Source organism: Elephantulus edwardii, unplaced genomic scaffold (assembly GCF_000299155.1).
Source record: "Elephantulus edwardii isolate Elephantulus edwardi_28Jun2011 unplaced genomic scaffold, EleEdw1.0 scaffold00286, whole genome shotgun sequence".
In the NCBI taxonomy this organism is placed as follows: Eukaryota; Metazoa; Chordata; class Mammalia; order Macroscelidea; family Macroscelididae; genus Elephantulus; species Elephantulus edwardii.
The window spans coordinates 2,813,822-2,829,168 of record NW_006400036.1 but is presented as its reverse complement, the minus strand read 5'-3'; the positions used below and the strand labels follow the sequence as shown (position 1 = coordinate 2,829,168).

The 15,347-nt window shown below is 38.7% G+C and overlaps 1 protein-coding gene across 1 annotated transcript in view; it reads right to left on the bottom strand.

Moving 5' to 3' along the window:
• MYH10 (myosin, heavy chain 10, non-muscle) overlaps window positions 1–15,347 on the bottom strand; it is a 163,271-nt gene that overhangs the window by 126,216 nt on the left and 21,708 nt on the right. The window contains exon 3 of the mRNA XM_006900506.1: window positions 8,899–9,055. Within this exon, the coding sequence (XP_006900568.1) occupies window positions 8,899–9,055 (157 nt within the window). The remainder of the gene's footprint in view (window positions 1–8,898; window positions 9,056–15,347) is intronic.

Below are 15,347 nucleotides of genomic sequence, written 5' to 3'. Positions count from 1 at the left end.
CAATCAACAGTAGGCACTAGCAGTCAGGAAATCAAAAGACAAACTGCAATGGGAAAACTTGATGTCAGGGACCTCTCCAGAGTACTGAGAAGCAACAATGTTAGTCTGGAGACGAAGGTGCACTTGATCCAGGCCATAGTCTTCGCAATTACTTGCTAGGTATCAGAGAACTGGGCAATGACTAGGACAGATGAACTGATGTCTTTGAGTTGTGGTGCTGGACAAGAGTCTTGAACATATCATGGGCTGCTAAGAGAACAAATAGGTCTGTCTGGGAGAGGTGAAATGTTTCTCTTTGGAGGCTAGGACTTTGAAGCTCTGTCTCACATACTTTGGGCACATGGCCAGGAGGGTTGATCCTTGGAGAAGGACACCATGCTCAGAAGGATGGAAAGACAGCACAGAAGAGGAAAAGCCTGGATGAGATGGATTGATATAGTAACTAGGGCAATGGGAGTAGGTGTTTTTAAGTCAGTGAGACTGGCTCAGGACAGGATAGGCTTTAGGGCTGTTGTACACAGTGTCGCTATGAGTCTCAAGCAACTCAACAGCACACAACAACAGCAAAAACATGCGTCTCTAGTGGTCTGAGTCCACCAGCCACCCCACAGGAGAAGAGAGGCAGTCTTTTCCCATGCTATTTACAGGCCCGGAAAGCTGCTAGAGAGGCAGTTATGAGTTGGAACTGACTCGACAGCAAAGACATCATCATAATCAATCCTCAAGTCATGTTTACTCTACCCCAGTCCGACCACCAAAACCCCAAATTCATTGCCATCAAGTTGATTCCTATTCAGAGAAACCCTTTAGTGAGTTTCTGAGGATATAAATCACAACAGAAGGAATAGCCTTCTTTCGCATGCTGTCTCCTTGGAGTTTCTCAGTTAGAAGAACAACTTACTAGGAGACTACACCGTAAGAGCTCCCTACTCCTACTAAATGGCCCTTAAATTTAATTAAGTTCATTCATTAACTCCCATTATTATGCCAGTGGTTAAGTCAAAACAAGTCAGAATTACGCACAATGGAATACTATGCTGCATTGAAAAACAAGGGACTCATGCAATATTATTCAAAATGGTTGACTCTGGAGAACATTATGCTGAGTGAAATATCCCAGTCACAAAAGGACAAATATTGCATGGTGCCACTGTTGTAGAATGGGACTGTCCTTGGGGTTGGGGAGAGACTGAGTAAGATGGGTTCAATAATGTATATTGCACTGAAACAGAGGAGGGAGAAAACTGTTTAAAAGAGATATGTGACTAGGTATTTCTGTCATCACAGGAGTCTAGAGCGATGGCTCCATGGTGGAGGGGACCTGGGGGAGGGTTTGTAAAACAATGAAAGAATCTTTTCTTTTACTTTTTCATAATTTTTGACTCATGTACTTATAACTGGTTAGTCAAATTTGTGTCTTCTAGGTTGCAACACCCCCATGATACATCTTCAAGGATATGAACATGTACGGCCAAGCATAATCAATAAGAGTGCATCTAAATTCCAAAATCAATCTCCATAATAGTCTATGTGTTTCCTACTGCCAAAGGGGCCCTTTAGAGTAGTGAGAGAAGACCTTCACCCTGAAACCCACAGCGTCCCTTTTCAGCAGGAAGTAGCTAAGAGAATACGCCATCCCCTTTTCCTTATGAATCAGGGTGAAGTCTCTCTCAGGGAGGAGTGATAGGGAATGGCAAAGGACACACTGACAAAGGAGATTAATCAGAACTGACTTTGACAAGCACTGTGGCAACTGGACAATTAAAACAGACATTCGGATGGTGGGGGAAGAAGAACAAACTGGGGAGGAGGGTAGAGAAAATGGTCCAGCAGTGAAGGAGTGAAGACCCAAAATCCCTGTAAATGCTCATTAAAATTAATAAATTTAATAATAAAAAATAAACAAGTCAGAATTACTAGATTATTACAGACATTATTTGCCTCCATGGCATGCTATATCTGGTCAAGCTCATTCTTATCTCACACCCTACTGTCCTGGACCCATTCTAGCTCAAAAAACCACTGGGGGATGGCAGCACCTGTTAGAAGTGATCGCCCATTTTTTTCCTCCTATGAAGCCTCTGGCAGATTCAAACCACTAGAGAGATGCTGCCTTTGGGTTAGCACCACAACTCCCCACAGATAAGGTCACCCAAGATTTAAGGGGGTACATTCCTACATAAAGCTTAGCTACTGTTTCAAGTTGAAGTGCTATATATACCAAAACTATCAAATAATGCACAACAATATACGCCAACATGGTTTTATATAGTGATTAATTACTTGTTGTTGTTGTTGTTATGTGCCGTCGAGTTGTTTGCGACTCATAGTGACCCTATGCACAACAGCCCTAAACCCTGCTCTATCCTGCGCCAACCGCACTGACTCCGACACACCCATCCTGATTACCCCAGTCACCGAATCAATCCATCTCATAGAGGGTCTTCCCCTCCTACTTACACATTAAAAAATTTCCCTAATGAAAAGACGACATTCTAATCAGCATCCAGCACCAGTCAGACACATGCACTCCAACAGTTTATTAGCATTATTAACTGTATTTTACAGATGAAGACATTCCTCAAGTAATCTTCCCAAGTCACACAGCTACTAGGGGCACAAGGGCATGGAGATGATGGGAAAAAAAAAACAAAACAACCAGTGAGCCTGCCTCTAATACCTATGTTATTAATGTCACTCAAGAGGCTTGTCACCGTTTCAAAAAAATTGTGGTCAGAGCCTAATGCCGGGAGCCCTGTGCAGGGGGTCTGGGAGCAGAGAGCCCTGTGTAGAGAGCCTGGGTGTGAAGAGCCCTCTGTAGGTGGCCTGAGTGCAGGGAGCCTGGGTGTAGGAAGTCCTGTGCAAGGGGCCTGGGAGCCCCAGCCAGGCTGGGGGCCTGATTGTTGGGAATCTGGATGCTGGGAGTCCAGGTGCTGGGAGCCCGGGTGATGAAGTCTGAGTGCTGGGAACCTGAGTATGGGAAGCCCCATGCTAGGGCCTAATCCTGAGATGTAATGAGCTCTACTTTCCTTCCCTCTGCTGTGTGTCCATTTCCTCTCTGGCAACTGCCATCAGGTGCCCAATGAGAAACTCAACAGTAGTCTGGACACAGATGATTTCAACAAGGAAAAAATAGTCTATTCACAAGGTCACATTCTTTTTATATAGTTATTAAAATAAACATATCTTCATAAGTTCTAAATATAAACCATTATACAAATATCACATTACTGCTCTGCCCTTTGAGTAATTTAATTCTTAATAGAGGCATATCTCAAGAGATAGCTTGAGTTTGATTCCAGCAAGACACACACATTTTTTGGGTTTTCTGGCCTGTATGAAAAGGATGTTTACATTATACAGTAGTCTAGTAAGTGTGCAATAATGGAATTATGGAAAAGTTAGTATTGTGAGAACTAACAAAACATAACAGAGACACAAAGTGAGCACTGCTGTTAGAAAACCGGCGTTGACAGACTTGGACTAAGGAGGGTGGCTCCAAATTTCCAATTTGCATAATACAGTGGAATGTAATAAAATGAGGTATGCCTGAAGTTCCTACCTACTGTTGTGTGATCCTTTCTCACTGCCAACAGTAACAACATCTGAAGTCGGCCTCTTTTTTTCATCTTCCCAGGCCATGCTATATTCTTTTTCCTGAATGTGTCAGGGATATGAGGATGGTACAGAACAGGATAGGGTTCAGATCTGCTGTTTATAGGGTCACTATGGGTCATAGTCAACTCAACTGCACTGAATAGGTATTTTCCAAATTCTCTCTCAAAAATCACATATAAGAAACACTCAATAAATCCATGTCTAATAAATCATTTTCAATATTGAAAAAAGGTTTCATATCTCTGTATCTATCATAAGAAATTAGAAAACTATGAGCAAAGTAAACCCATAATAAGAAATAGAAATAAATTTTAAAAAGAAAAATATTAATTAAATCAATATTCTTTGAGATCAGTGGCACTGATAAGCCAAACGGATCAGGGGGAAAAAAGGAGAAATACACAAAAGACAGTACTAATAGGATAATATTAGAGAAACCACCCACTGGCAAAAATTTGAAAACTAGGCAGTTAATTTATAAAATATTAACTACCAAAGTTCAAGAAGAAATATAACCTGAATAGCTTTATTAAAGAAACGGAATTTATAGTTAAAACTTTCCCACAAAGAAAATATCCCTAACATGATAATAAATTAGGAAATAACGTTACTACTAAAAAAATAGGAAACATTTTCCAATCCAATCTATAAAGAACCTAAACATGTTAAAACCAGAAAAAAATGTATAAGAAAATTACATATATATCATGAGCAAAAATGCAGAAGTTCTCAACAAAAAGTTATCAAGCTGAAACAAGTCAATATATAAAAAGGATACTACATCACGAACAAATGGCATTAATATAAGGGTACTTTAACAACTAAAAAGCTATCTAATTCACCATATCAACAGACTAAACAACATTATCATCTCAAGAGAAACAGAAAAGTATTTTTAAAAACTCAGTATCCCGTTATGACTTCATTTTTTTGTTTGTTAAAAAAAAAGGAAAAAAGAACTTCATCAACTCAATAAAATCATACAAACAAAAATCTACAGTTACACTATCCTTGCAACAATGAATGAATATTTAATAAAAAAAGTTAACTTAGGGAGAGAGAGGAGGTAAAATGTGCAACAAAGAATGAATGACAATCTAACTTTTCTGTAAACTTTTGTTAAAATCACAATTAAAATAAAAAATTTTCTTTCAAAAAAATCATCCTTATTATTAAAAACTAAAAGCTTTCCCCTGAATCAGGAATAAGGCACCTTTATGCATCATAAAGTGGGGTTGGGGGAGAGGAATTAAAAGGACAGAATAGAAAGGACGAAATATAAATGTTTCTATTCACAGATGATATGACTGTTGTTGTTAAGTGCCATCGAACTGCAGGCGACTCATAGCTATCCTATGAAGGAGAGTCCTCAACGCCTGGGTGTCTCTCATCCTCTCTCCAGGTTCATAGGGTTTCCGGAGGCAAGCTATTATGGAAGTGGATGCCATTCCTCCTTCCAAGCTTGTTTTATGGAGGAGCTCCACCCTACTCTCTGTCCGCATTGGGTAACCAACCATTAATGCATTTGACACATCAGTGTCACAGTGTTCAGCCTCATAGCAACCACAAGTTACAGCTGTATGGCAACTTGTACACCAGGGCTATACGTCCATTTTGAATTTATTTTCATCTTCAGTGTTAAGTATGGGCCTGCCATCAAGTCAAGCACAACTCATTGCAACCCTATCGACAAAAGGCCTGAAGCCTTTCTATAAACTATCATCATTTATCAAGTCCATATTTTCAAGAGGCATGTTATTTAGGAAGTGGATGCCACTCCTGCTTCTGTTGAAATCCTTTTGTCCCAGAAACATTTACTGAAGAAATTACTTCTCTGTCTTTTAGTACCTATATTAAAATATCAATTAGTCATAGAGGTACAGTTTTATTTCTGGACTCTGAATCCTATTCTATTGTCTATGTGCCTACCATGATACCAGTACTGGTATTGTTCTGAAATGAGGAAGTATGACTCCTCTTACTTTTATTATCAAGATATTGCTGGCTATCCAGGGCCCCTTGCAGTTTCATATAAATTCGAGGATTGGCTTTTCCATTTCTGCAAACAAGGCTATTAAAATTTTGATAGAAATTACATTGAATCCTTTTATTATTTTGTATATTGACACTTTAACAAATATTAAGAATCCCTACTTATGGGCATGGAAGGCCCTACTATTTATTTAGGGCTGCTCTAATCTCTTTCAGTGTTGTTTGCTGATGTTCAGTGGACAAGTCTTCACCTCTCTGGTTCAACTAATTCCTGCTATTTCTTTGTTTTAGATGCTATTATAAATGGACTGTTTTCTTACCTTTTCAGATCACTCATTGACCGTTTCCTATGTGTAGAAATCTTCTAGATTTTTATGTGTTGTCTTTGAGCACAGCATATCCCTTTTACCTATTTGGTCACAATTCAACTCCCTATTTCATTCTTTGAAGGTCTTTTAAAATTGTTTCTTTTTGTCAAATGTGTAAGTTTCCTGTTACCCACAAATTCTATGGGTATGCTCCCAACATCTTCAAATGTATCAGCACACATGCTACAAAGTGAACACAGCCTTAGGTGCATATCCTGACAGACCTCACTAACTTCAATTTATGATCAAATAATCACAGGGAGCTCTGGTAACAAAATCCACAGGAACAAGGGCTGCTAACCCAAAGGACTCACCTCTTTAGCTCTGACAGTCTGAATCCACCAGAACTCAAAGGGAGAAAGACAATCTCCTCCCATTTGATTTACAGCCTCTGAAACCCAATGGAGGGTCAGTTATGAGTCAGGTCTAATCTATGCCCCTTCCTACACAGTATAAAACAATGCAAATATTCATGTTGTTCTTCAGCTTATAGATTCCAGACACTTTCCTGGTATACAAATTGAGCTCAGAGATCAGAGGAATAAATCCTTTTTCTCTTTGAAATATTCGAACTATGTATGCTAGCCTGTCCTCAGCTTTCCAGAAACTTCCCTTCTACAGAATACTTCAAAGACCCTTGCCAGAGGGCTAACAATTTCAACAGGGAGAATGCCAGTTGTTTGAACATGAAACAACAGATTCAACTAGAAAAGGAAGGTGCTTTCTCCAATTTCTTTTCCTCGATAAGGCCCAGTTTGCTCATTCATTTTAAACACATTTCTGCATCTAAAACTTACTCCTCTTAACAAAGAACCTAAAACATAATAAACACAAGCTAGTGAGTCTTATTTCTCCATCATCTGACGGTTCATACACAGTTCTACTCATTTCTTAATATTCTTTGGCTTTGAGCCTAAAAAAGGTTATGAAATATAAACTTTTTTTCTAAAAAAAAAAAGGTCTAAGGGCATTCTAGATTTTGTAAGTCTCCACATTTTTCTACTCTTGAAGTCCCTTCCTGTTTACTTCAGAGGACTTAATATATAATAAAGGTAATTAAGCAAAATTGTAAGTAGGAAACATATAAAGTACTTTATTAATTTCTACATAGTGAGCTCTGATGGCCAAGTGGGTAAGGAGTTGCAGTGCTAATCCAAGGCAAGTGGTTCAAATACAACAGGTGTTCCTTGGAAGAAAGATGGGCAGTTTCCTCCTATATGATTTACAGCCTCTGAAAACCTGAAGAAACAGCTATTAGATGCTAACTCAGTGACAATGAGGTTTCTGGCTGGGGTATTTTGTTTGTTTGTCTTTTAATTCCTACTTACATACTACCTTCAGATGCAATCACCAAGATCGGGTCTTTTCCTGACCAGTAAGTTGAGAAAAGGAGATTCGGCAAATTTTATCTGTACTCTGAAGATCACGGAACTATTTCATAAGAATTTCACCAAAGAAAGAAAAAGGCAAGACAGAGAGGGAGAGTCACAGAAGGTTGAGTTTTCACATAACCTTAGGAGCTCCCATGTTTTCAATTTTTGTTGTTGCCTTTTACATGCACTTATATGACAAATAATATTTAATAATCTTTCCTTCTCCACTGACATATCTATTCCATTATTCCTCTCAGCTTTTCCAATTATTCTTATCAAATGTGTTGTTGTTGTTGTTGTTGTTATGTGACGTCGAGTCATTTGCGACTCATAGCGACCCTATGTACAACAGCCCTAAACTCCGCTCTGTCCTGTGCCAATCGCACTGTCCCTGACACTCCCATGCCAATTATCCCAGTCACTGAATCAACCCACCTCATAGAGGGCCCTCCTCTCCTGCGCTGTCCCTCCGCCCTCCCAAGCATGATGTCCCTCTCCAAGGACCGGTTTCTCCTCACAACATGTCTAAAGTATGTTAGACGGAGCCTCAGAATCCTTGCCTCCAAGGAGCCACCTGGTTTAACCCTTTCCAGGACAAATCTGTTTGTTTTCCTAGCCATCCATGGTATTCTCAATACTCTTCTCCAGCACCACAGCTCAAAGGCATCAATTCTTCTATCCTCCTTGGTCATTGTCCAACTCTCTGATGCATAACAAGTGATTGCAAAGACCATGGCCTATATCAGACGCACCTTAGTCTCCAAAGAGACACCATTGCTCTTCAGTACTTTGGAGAGGTCCCTAACAGCAGACTTTCCCATGGCAATGTGCCTTTTAATTTCCTGGCTGCTGGTGCCAAGACTGCTGACTATGGAGCCAAGCAAACTAAAGCTGTGTACAATCTCAATCTCTTCACCATCCATCCTGATGCTGCCAATTGGTCCAGTGGCGAGAATCTTTGTCTTCTGGACATGGAGCCTCAATCCATACTGGAGGCTGCAGTCCTTGACACTCTGCAGCAGGCGTTCAGGTCCTCCTCAGTTTCAGCAAGCAGGGTTGTGTCATCCGCATAACGCAGATTGTTGATAAATCGTCCACCAATCTTGACCCCACATTTCTCCTCATAGAGCCCAGCCTCCCAGATAATCTGTTCTGCATATAGGTTGAAAAGCTATGGAGATAGGATGCATCCCTGGCGTACGCCCTTCTCAGTTTTGAACCATGCAGTGTTCCCTTGCCACTAGGCCACCAGAGCTCCCTCATTTATCAAATGTAGCACTTTTTATTATATTGCCTTGATAAACCATATAGAAAAACAAGCTGCTTTTTACACCATTATTAAGCATTACTATTATTAAACAACAAACATACTTACCAGTTATCTATGTCAAAAAGCTAAGCTGTCTATTCCAATCTAAAGAGAACTGACAACTTTTCTACAATGACTATTTATTATTTTTCTTTTTAATCTTCTTTTTTAAAAAAAAACTTGAGACTAAATACATTTAAAAATTCAGAATATTCAGTTTTCCAACATTGCCAATTACCTTGAAGCATGCATCTGTAAGCAGACTCCGATATGGCGTAGATGTGGGGGGGCATCTCATGACGCTTCTTCCCTCTATACATCTCAATAATGTTCTCAGAGTAAATTGGGAGATTCTTATAAGGATTTATGACTACGCAGAAGAGTCCAGAATACGTCTACAATAGAAATAATACACAGAGTTAAAAAGCAAAACTGCATTAATCAGTCAGACTACTCTTCCCAGGAGATAGAAGATGTACATTAATTTGAACAGAGATCTCTAATATTTGGGTAAATCATCTATCCTCAAATTAAATCTAGCCTAAAACACTTGGCAATATTCTACTATGAACTATAAATAGTTCTCCCATAAACAGCTTATTAAGTGGCATTCTGCTGGATTTAATTCTCTAACCTGTTATATAGAAAAAGAACATGTTTTATGACTTTATAGGTTTACCCTAAAGTTCATGCAATGTTATCTACTTTATCACTAGTGCACAAGGTATAAAAAAATTAATGGACTTTTATATTCCACATAGAAATTAAACTTTAAGGAATTCTTTTTTTTTTTAATTGATTTCAATGAACATTTACAGAGATTTTGGATTTCCATTCATTCATTGTTGCACTTTTCTCCCCGCCCACCCCAACCCCATCCCCAGTTCGCTCTTCTCTTTGAAAAGAAAAATTCCTTTATTGGTATACAATCACCCACACACACCCCCACACCTTGAGTATACTCCACTCTGCAACCTTCATTCCAGACTCTTATGATAATCATAACACCCTATAATACTTTTAAAATGTTCTCTCCCTCATCTGTTTCAAGGTAGTATACATAATTCATCCAGTTTTTCTCATTCTTACCCCAACCCTGATGTCAGGAATTCTTATTTTAGTTTTCATATTGTTGTTGTTCACCTTCAAGTCAAAACTGACCCTCCAGGGGGAATGTCCATCTTTCTCCCGCAGAGCAGCTGGTGGACTTGAGCCAGGTACCTTGGGGATGGCGCTGAAGCTCCTTACCACAATTACCTGGAAAAGCTACTCAAATACTCCTCCCTTTTGCAATTAAATTATCTCCAGTAAGGCTGGATTTTCTTCATACTTATCACTGAACAAAAAAGTGCAAATGCATAAGCAGATACGAAAATTCTATCTTCTCTAAAGATATTAAAGAAAAATGTAAAATGTAAAACTTATCACTGTCATAATTTTTTGTTTTGGGAAAGTATACCCTATTTTATTTAATAGAAAGTTACTTATGAGGGAGCTCTGGTTGCCTAGTGGCAACAAGCTGCACTGCAATCCCGAAGGAGTGCAGTACAAATTCACCAGATGTTCCACTGTAGAAGGAGGGGCAATCTCCTCTGGTGCCAGTCAGATCCGATTAGACGGTACACAACAAGAAAGAAAAAAAAAGTTATTTATGTTATTTGCTCTAGATTTACCATTGCTTTTTAAAAAGAATATTTAGACATCTGCTCTTTGGGGCAAAATTCTTGTTTGTCAAATACTGCAGGCAAATTAAGACAGACTAAGAATTTTCTCTGTGAAAATTCTTTCCATGTCTTCTGCCCATTTTGTAATTGTGTTATCAGACATAAACTGAAACTTATACACCAAATTTCATAGCAGTGTTATTCACCATTGCAAGAATATGGAACAATCAAATGGATTGAGAAATTATGGTACCTTCATACGATGGAACACTATGCAGCACATAGGAGCAAATGGTTTTGTAAATCATTACCTAACTTGGGAGGGACTGGAGAGTATTATGCTAAGTGAACTAACTTTGTCTCATAAGGACAAATACTGCATAAGACTATTATTGTAGAAATAGATCGTAAAATGTGTTTAAGGACCTAACAGGGGGAGGATGGGAGCAGGGGGTGAGGACAGGAGTGGTAATCACAGGGTTGCCCAATTTGATGGGTGGAGGGAGGGGTGGGTAAAGGAAACAGAAAAGATGCAGTGTGAAAAAGAATGTGTACAAATTTTTTAAGTAAACCAGTATAAAATAAAAATTATAAATATATATATAATATTAAAAATTATAAGGAAATGCAGAGAAAAAAAATCACACAATTGCCTTATAAAATAGATGCTATGCAAAGTGACCTATGATGACCAAAATTTAAAACAAGACACTAAAAAAGGCTAAGGGATGATAGTACTTGCCTCCACAGCCTGCTTCATAGTGAACACCAAGGAGGATTCTAAGTTTCATACACCAGTGCTGAAAAGCTTAGCAATTGCCACGAGAAAGCACTCTAGAGACTTTTCTATTTTAAACATTGTAGTTAATAAATCTAAATACTAATGCAATTCCTTTAAGAGCAGGAAAGCTGATAACAAAAAAGGGACAGTAGCACAGTAACACCAACCATTTCTCTAGCTGTGCTCCCTGTGTCTTCTCCACTCACAGCTTATGCACTGATGAATGTTTTCCCACCTGGACTATGGAGACAGAAGTAAAGAGCCTCTATACTATACTCACTGACTTGGCCTCTGGCTGCTAATGCCTTTCTTTTGAATGTGACCAACTGCCCTTACTTACTCCTCCTTTGTTGACCAATTAAGTCTCCAGACTCTTTCTTTTCTCAAACATACAGTATACCTGCTTGAACTGTGGTCCACTGTTTAAGTTCCTAGACGACCTTGTAGGAGTTGTAGGAGCTCTCATGGCAAAGTGTTAACCAAAAGACCATGAGTGGCAGTTCAAATCTACCAATTGCTCCACAGGAGAAAGATAGGCATTCTCGTCCTGTTAAGATTCACAGCATTGGAAACCCACTGGAAGGTCACTATGAATTGAAATCAACAACAGTTCATTGGTCTGTGGGTGTTTTGTTTTTTTTTTATTTTGAGATTATCTTGTACTTTTTCCACTAATAAAGTGTCTTGTCAAATCAGTCTCTCCATCACTCATAACACAGAAAACAATGGGCAACAATAAAAGTAGGTTTATATTAAGGGTGGAAAAACTAAAAAAAGGCAATCTCAATCTTTCTTAGTTAACTTAAGTATATATCTTGATACTTTTTTTATATACAGGGTGTTTTTTTCATTCAAAAATTAGATCATTATAAAATGAGATCACAAACTACCATAAAGCTACAGATTCTACCGTTTGTTTTCATAAAAGGCAAATATAATAGACTAGAAAAAAGAAACCCCACAAAAAAGGGGGACAGGAATTGAAGAAAGTTCAAATATGCAAATTCAGCCTAAATGACATTTTCCCCCCTTTTTTATTTTTTATTAATTTCAGTGAACATTTACAGAGATTTTGGATTTCCATTCGTTCATTGTTGCACTTCCCCTCTCCCCCCGCCCTCCCAGTTTGCTCTTCTCTTTGAAAAGTAAAAGAAAAATTCCTTCATTGGTATACAATCCCCTTGTACTCCCCCAACCCCACCCCAAGTATACTCCACTCTGCAACCTTCATTCCTAATCATAATGCCCTATAACACTTTTACACTGTTCTCTACCTCATCCGTTTCAATGCCATAGACATAATTCATCCAGTTTTCTCATTCCTACCCCACCCTGATGTCAGTCCCATTCTATGGCAGTAGCACTATGCAAGTGTTTGTCCTTTTGTGACTGAGATATTTTCACTCATCATAATGTCCTCCAGGGTCACCCATTTTGAATAATATTGCATGAGTTCCTTGTTTTTCAATGCAGCATAGTATTCCATTGTGTGCATATACCACAGTTTCTCTATCCTGTTTGTTGATAGGCACTTAGGTTTTTTCCAACTCCTTGCTATTGTGAACAAAGACACAATAAACATGGGTGTGCATATATCTGCTTAAATGTCAGTTATGGTCTCTTTAGGGTATATTCCCAGTAGTGGAATTGCTGGGACAAATCGTATCGCTATTTGCAACTTTTTGAGAAAGCGCCACACCGCTTTCCACAATGATTGCACCATTTTACACTTCCACCAATAGTGAATAAGGGTTCCAGTTTCTCCACAACCTCGCCAGCATTTGTTGCTTGCTGTTCTGTTAAATTTTGCTATTCTGACTGGGGTGAGATGATATCTCATAGTTGTCTTGAATTGCATCTCTCTTAGAGCTAGGGATTTTGAACATTTCTTCATGTGCTTGTTGGCCATCTGAATGTCTTCTTCAGTGAAGTATCTGTTCATATCCTGTGCCCATTTTTCTATTGGATTATTTACCTTTATCTTGTTGTGGTGCTCAAGTATTTTATAAATTCTAGATATAAGTCCTTTATCTGACATGTCATTACCAAATATTTTTTTCCCAGTCTGTGGCTTCCCTTTTTACCCCGTTGGAGAAGTTTCTGGATGTGCATAGGGATTTGATTCTTAGAAGGTCCCATTCATCTATTTTATCTTCTCCTGGTTATAGATTGGGTTGGGTATTAAGGATCAGGTAAGAAGCCCCAATGTGGTACAAGGATACTTGGAGGACTGTTTATGTTGTGGATTAGGACTACTTGAGTTCTTCCAAGCTTTTCTTTAATGAAGTTTATTGTCCTTGTCCTAGGTCCATGATCCACCTAGAGTTGGTTTTTGTGTATGGAGTGAGGTGTGGATCTTGCTTAAGTCTTCTGCAGATAGTTTTCCAATTTTGCCAACACCATTTGCTAAAAAGGCTGTCGTTTCTCCACTTAACTGATTTCATCTCCTTGTCAAAAATCAGTTGATCATAAGTAGATGGGCTAATTTCTGGGTTCTTAATTCTATTCCATTGATCTATGTGTCTGTCATTGTACCAGTACCATGCTATCTTAACTACCAAAGCAGTATAGTAGGCACAGTAACATTTTTAATTGGAAATGATTCCCATATGATTGACCATTTGTCAAGCACTTATCTAAAGACTAGATTATAAAGATGAGTAAGACTCACAATTATGAACATGTCATTAAAAACCAAAAGGTTAAATAAATCATCAGTATCCTGTATTGCTAAAAGGGGAAGTAATAAACACTTAAGTGGAAACTAGTTTTATATGCTTAAAGGGCTAACTTCCAACAACTTACAAATGGATCTCAAATACAGGCCTGAGAAGAGCTCTGGGTGCACAGTGGTCCAAGAGCTCAGCTGTTCAGACCCACCAGGTGCTCTCTGGGAGAAGATAGGGCAGTTTGCTTCCCTAAAGATATAAAGCCTTTGGAAAACCTATGCAATTCTTATCCTAAGGCTCATCATGAATTGGAAATAACTTCACAGCTGCAGCTTTCAGTTTGAGTTTGATGTATAACACTGATAACTGAGCCAATAATGTATCGTTTTTCTCTTTCTTGAAAGCACATGGTAGGAGGGTAATACATTGCAAAAATAATTTCTCTGGAGATCTTAAGTTCAAAATTAAACTTTACTATGTATCTGATGACACATGAAGGATCTGTTGTTAGCCACTGTGTCCAGTCAATTATGACACACAGTGACCCAACGTGTGTAGAAAACAGTTCCATAGCATTTTCAAGAATGAGATTTTTTGAAAGCAGATCTTCAGAGCTTTCTTTCAAGGTTCGCCTAAATGAGTGCCAGCTGCCAATCTTCTGGCAAGAAAATGAGCGCTTACACATTTACACCATCCAGACACTTCATAAGCAAGGCATGATACACTTTCAAAGCACAGTTACACACTAAACCAGAGTCCAACAATCTAAGCAAGAAGTAAAACAAAGACTAAACAAGTGACAAAATGAGGCACAAAAAAAAGAGAAAGGAAACACGAAGAGGTACTAGAAACTAGCAGAGAAAGTTCTGGAGTGGGACACAGCAAACCTCAGATAAGGCATGACCATCCTGTCATAAACCAGAACATTAGGTAAAATATTCAGACCCAGATGGTCTTTGAAGTTTTCTTTTTAAGAAAGCTATTAGTTCAAAATGTGGGATAAAAGAATTCCTATTAAAAATAATAAGAGCATAAAAAGTGGTGGCAGGAGGGGAAGTCAAAAGCCCATTCTAGCTACAAATAATTTTTTTAAATCATGGAATGTCAGAGATAAGAGTCTCTGAAGTCACACAAAACAATTTAGACTTTGTCTAGGATAAGTGATTAAATATTAAGAGTTTGGAAGTGAAAAGAAGAAAACAGCATTTCAACAGACACTTAGATCTGGCAGCCAGATGGAAGAGATGGAAGCGGAAAAGATGGGAGAGAATCAGGAAGGCAGATGAAGATGCTTTACCAGGTCCCTGCACACACCAACAGAGCCTGGATGGCAGGAAACAGTCCAAGAGCTTGCCAGGAATCCCTGAGTGTGGAGCACTTTTAACCTGCTCTGACGCCAACCAACAGGCTGGCCACCAAGAGAAACACCTAGTAAGAAAGGACTGGCAATCTACATCCCAAGAATCAGCACCCAAAGTCCAACAGGGCACAAGTCTATTTTAACACAAGTGAGGTCATCATGCGTTAGAATCAACTTGCTGCCAGATGGTTTGTTTTACTAATATTTTCTTTT